The sequence below is a fragment of the Wyeomyia smithii genome, chromosome 3 (assembly GCF_029784165.1).
Source record: "Wyeomyia smithii strain HCP4-BCI-WySm-NY-G18 chromosome 3, ASM2978416v1, whole genome shotgun sequence".
Classification (NCBI taxonomy): domain Eukaryota; kingdom Metazoa; phylum Arthropoda; class Insecta; order Diptera; family Culicidae; genus Wyeomyia; species Wyeomyia smithii.
This window is the reverse complement of record NC_073696.1, coordinates 122765597-122769905: the sequence shown is the minus strand read 5'-3', so window position 1 is coordinate 122769905 and position 4309 is coordinate 122765597. Positions and strand designations below refer to the sequence as shown.

General features: G+C 40.2%; 1 protein-coding gene across 2 annotated transcripts; it reads left to right on the top strand.

Annotated features, from left to right (window-relative positions):
* Positions 1-862: 862 nt before the first annotated feature.
* On the top strand, positions 863-3937 carry LOC129732139 (protein cup). Of its 2 annotated transcripts, none has more exons than XM_055692690.1 (4): positions 863-1170; positions 1273-1594; positions 1936-2494; positions 2564-3937. In XM_055692690.1, the coding sequence occupies exons 1-4, from the start codon at positions 1083-1085 to the stop codon at positions 3422-3424; spliced, it is 1830 nt and encodes a 609-aa protein (XP_055548665.1). In that variant the 5' UTR covers positions 863-1082; the 3' UTR covers positions 3425-3937. The 2 variants fall into 2 exon arrangements, with proteins under 2 accessions (XP_055548665.1, XP_055548664.1); XM_055692689.1 differs by having other exon boundaries at positions 864-1170; positions 1270-1594.
* The last annotated feature ends 372 nt before the right edge of the window (positions 3938-4309 follow it).

Here is a 4309-nt window from a genome sequence, read left to right as displayed (position 1 = left end):
GAACATGTATCCAGGTAAACAGCTTTGATGTCCAATTATCCAGATTTTTCATGGATGATCCAGCTTTTATCCAGATTTTATTTTCTCTGTTCCGCAAAAAGGTCATCACTTCAATTTTGGCGCGAAATTTTGCAATTTTGTCATCTCAAATTTTGCGTACCCCAAGACTTTTATCCGAAAAACTAACCTTTCACCCCACGAAATGACTGCCAGATTTTTTCCAGATTTTTATTTTGCCTTTTCCAGATTTAAAAATAAATGACCTGGCAACGCTGCATGTGAGTACAAACTGTATGTACTAAGAATTTAAACTTGTGAGCATTTTTTACATTTTTTCACAGAACGGTACCAACGAAATACTGATGACACAAATAGGGGTACCCTTTGATCGTTCGGTTTAATCATCTAGTCATTTCGCGAAATCGAATAATTTCTCATTGCAAACATTTCTAAAGAATATTTTAATCAAGCTTTAATTAGTGGCACATCACTAGTGTCCGTTGATCGTTTGATTATTTCCACTTACGGCATAGTGACATAAATAAGTTTATACAAAGAATTATTCATATAATCTTTTTCACTGATCGAAGGTTCGGAAATTTCGAACATCACTAGACACAACGGCTATCCTGCTTATGTAAATTACACGATCTAAACAGTTGCTATTGTTGCAACTATATACAAGATCTGCAAACGCATCCTTCTGCAAATATGTACATTGCTGTATATAAAACGCTTTATTAGAAAGTATATAATTTCTGACCAACGACGTTGGTTGGTTGAAAATTATGTATTACCAATACCAGTGCTCGTTTTTTTTACTAACGGGGTTTGAAGGCAAGAACCGCAATAATGTGCCGTACGCTGTCATATCGGATTCAGTTAACTTCTGTTCCGTGAACAAGTGGCATTGGAGCTAGTGGATAGACAGCTATTGCTTTCTAGTTAAAGATAAGCGATCCTTATTTTATTACTGAGTGTTTTACGTACCGAAACGTGTTAGATTTATAAGCTATTAATTGAAACGTAGTTTCTGTGGTTTTAAAATTGTGCGAACAAATTTGGAAATAGAGTATAGAAAAATGGTTAAAATTTCAAGCGGCAATACGAGTGACGATTTTCATACTTCTGAACAATACAGAGATTGTTCAAATTTGTTGAAAGAAGCAGGTAGTTTTTTTTCGTTCTTGATGGTTGCCTGCAATTGCTACAATAATTGTGATTACAATGAAGGTAACGCCATTTTGTTCTAATCTATTTCTTTATCAGAAGATCCTCCATTGGAAGAATTGGACCCAGCTATTCTTAGTTGCGGATTGCCAGCGATTATGCTTTCGGACATTCATCCGATACTAGCGGCTCCTATACGCTACACAGTTAGCCAATTGCAAGCCATCCGTAAACATTCACTTAGTTTCCGACGTCCGGCTATAGCCGATGATCCTAAGCTAGCCCGTTTCGGCATATGGCGCCCATCGAATGCGCATAGGAAATCGTGCCTCAAAGAACGAAAACCCAACCGAGTTGATGAAACGAGCAAAGAACGTTCACCCAATGCTCATCATGGCCGCGACAATGGATTTGTCGCTCCAAGGTAACATTTTTAGTACATAAGAAACAATGGCAAGTGTGCCATTTTCAGCGTCGTTAAATTCCTTTTTGTTTCACTCACACACACAAAAATTGACTCGTCAACTGAAAATGGTATTTTAAAGATTTAAAGGTCTGGCTTTGATGATTTTAATTCAATTCAAATGGATTTCAATATGTAATTGCTTTGCTATTCGCAGATTCCCAAACTGATACTGTTTTTTTTATATATAATTTTAAATACTATGTTCTTCCTACAAAAAAACCTCGAGGGCATTACTCTTTCATATCGTTATATTTCCTGGTGTCTTCTATTCATATCGGTAATATATTTTCAATTTGCAGAGTTCGTCGCAACTATGAGTTTAGTAATCGCAATCACCACGTGATTGTGAAGAGCTACAAAAGTGATGAGTATCATCGTCTGCAGGATACAGCTATAGAGGAAGAGCCCGAGTGGGTAGCCTCCGGCCCAACATCTCGTCTAGATACAATTGAACTACACGGATTCGATGATGACGTGTCAATGAGTGCCCTTTCGACATCCCAAACATCACTGGAGAAAATCGGCTCGACCGAATCGAAGGTTGCCGGCAGCAAAGCCACCGGGAAACATATCTCGTTCTACGACGAACTGCATCACTATGAGCATGTACATTCGAAGCGTACAGGGGGCAACGTTTCGAAACAGCACGATACTTCTTCTGGAAGAGAGAACGATATGGAAAGTGTGGCTACTTCAAGCACTGGTTCGCCTCCACCGGCTCGGAGCACTCCGACCAAAAGTATTTCTGACACCACCAATAGTTATACATCTGGACAAAAATTGTCTCAACAATCACAAAATAACAGCATTAATGTCAACAACTTCGAGGAGTTTATGAAGTTTGAATCGCTGTTCGGGGTGAGTGTATCGTGTTGATTTTCTACAGGAATTAGCTGTGATTAGCATTCATGTTGTTCCATTTCACAGTCGGACAATGGTTCTGTCGGCCAAACAGGATCTCGTTTCAGTAAATGGTTCCGACGGGGTAATAACGCATCCAACCAAATTTCCCATCAAGACGTACGCCGAGCTTCGTATCATCCTTCCAACGATACGTTTGGCAATGTTTACAACGCAAACGGACAACGTTACCAACAAGAACGGCACCCACAACGCTTCTCGAACGGGACGGCGCAGTGCCCTCGTAGCTACCAAGGACCGGCTGCTTTCGAACAGCACAATCCAATAAATGCGGCTGCATCGAACACGGCTCTCAAACGGTTGGTCGAGATGGTGGCCCAGAACCGAGCTAACAATAACTTGCTTGCACAGCAGCAGTACCTGATGCAATTGCTGAATAAAAACCAGCAAAGTGAAATATTACGTCGCATGCTTATGAAGAACACTGTGGATAATGCAGCCGATTCCGGTCAGCAGCAAGCACCACCGCAACAGCCACAACAACCCCGTATCCCGACGCAACGTGAACTTCAATTCCATACTCAGAGCATCATGCAGAACGCTCTGTTACGCAAGAAGCTGCAGGATCAACGCAAGATGCTCTTTGAGCAAAATAATCAGATGGCAGTCATGGCTGCTGCAGCAGCCGTCTCGGCTGAACCGAATGCAACTGTTCAACAATTTGTTCAATCGGTTTGCCCGAACGTCCAACGGAGCCTTTCGGTTCTCGGCCAAACCAAAGCGAACCAACATAATCAGCAGAAATTTGATCAATCGTTCCTTAACGGAAGTGGCCAAACCCAGCACGATCTGTCCGCTTCATTGCAGCAGATGCTGCTCTCACCCCCTCAACAGCGCTCGGTTGGGTGCCGCTTCGGAAAGGCCTAGGACCTCATCGCAGTGCATTACTACTTTATCGTTAACATGAGAGTTGATTTCTCTAAGTATATATCTTCCAGTCTAGGAAGCGATCTATAGCAAAGTTAGCATTCGTATTTTTTACAAACCATTGTTCCTTTTTCTCTTTTGAAGATGTATGTGTTATGTTGAGATTGCGCATATTTACTGCTAACAGTTTGTTCCGTTTTTTGTATCTACTTTTTTTAGCAGAATCGTGGCAAAATTCAGGCTCGCACAGGTGTGCGGCACCTAAACTTTTTTTTTCACTCTGGTATTAGTTCTAAGACGATTGTTTGTAAATTACAAGAACAAAAAGTTCAACTATGTAGGCGATCATCAAAGACGTCGTATTATATCGTTATATTTCCATCTCTTATTAATCATTGTTATCGAACAGCGCTAAGCTGGCGATAACTATTAGTACATAGTTTTAAACAAACTGAATTGGATATAGTAAATTTATAACCCAAACTTTATAATAGATATTTGATTTTGAAAATACGTTTTTCATTGTTGGTATTTTTTTTGTGTTCTCAGTGTGGAAGTAGAAAATGCCAACCGATATTTGTGGTCAGTTGTCGATTATCCGAGAGTCTGACATTTGCTAGGCGATTTATTCGAGACCTTTCAAACATGACTTGTGGTGGCAGAGGCACCCAGCTTATCTGTAAATCGTAAAAATGAGTGGGGTTAAGTACAGTAATCATTCGGGTTCTCTCTTCATACTTAACTGTTACAGAATTATAATAGTTCTCCAATTATTATTCGTGTACTTGGCAGCCACTGAGGATATTTTGGCACGTTCAATGATTGAATGCTGTTTTGTTTTATTCTTGTCAATTTTCCATCATTATCTTCGCCAATAATGCGCTC

Bases quoted from the DNA above. Each gene is read 5' to 3' on its own strand.
- LOC129732139 (XM_055692689.1), top strand. From the start codon at position 1,083: ATGGTTAAAATTTCAAGCGGCAATACGAGTGACGATTTTCATACTTCT. The intron at 1,595-1,935 runs GTAACATTTTTA...TTCAATTTGCAG, and splicing joins AATGGATTTGTCGCTCCAAG to AGTTCGTCGCAACTATGAGT. The intron at 2,495-2,563 runs GTGAGTGTATCG...TCCATTTCACAG, and splicing joins AGTTTGAATCGCTGTTCGGG to TCGGACAATGGTTCTGTCGG.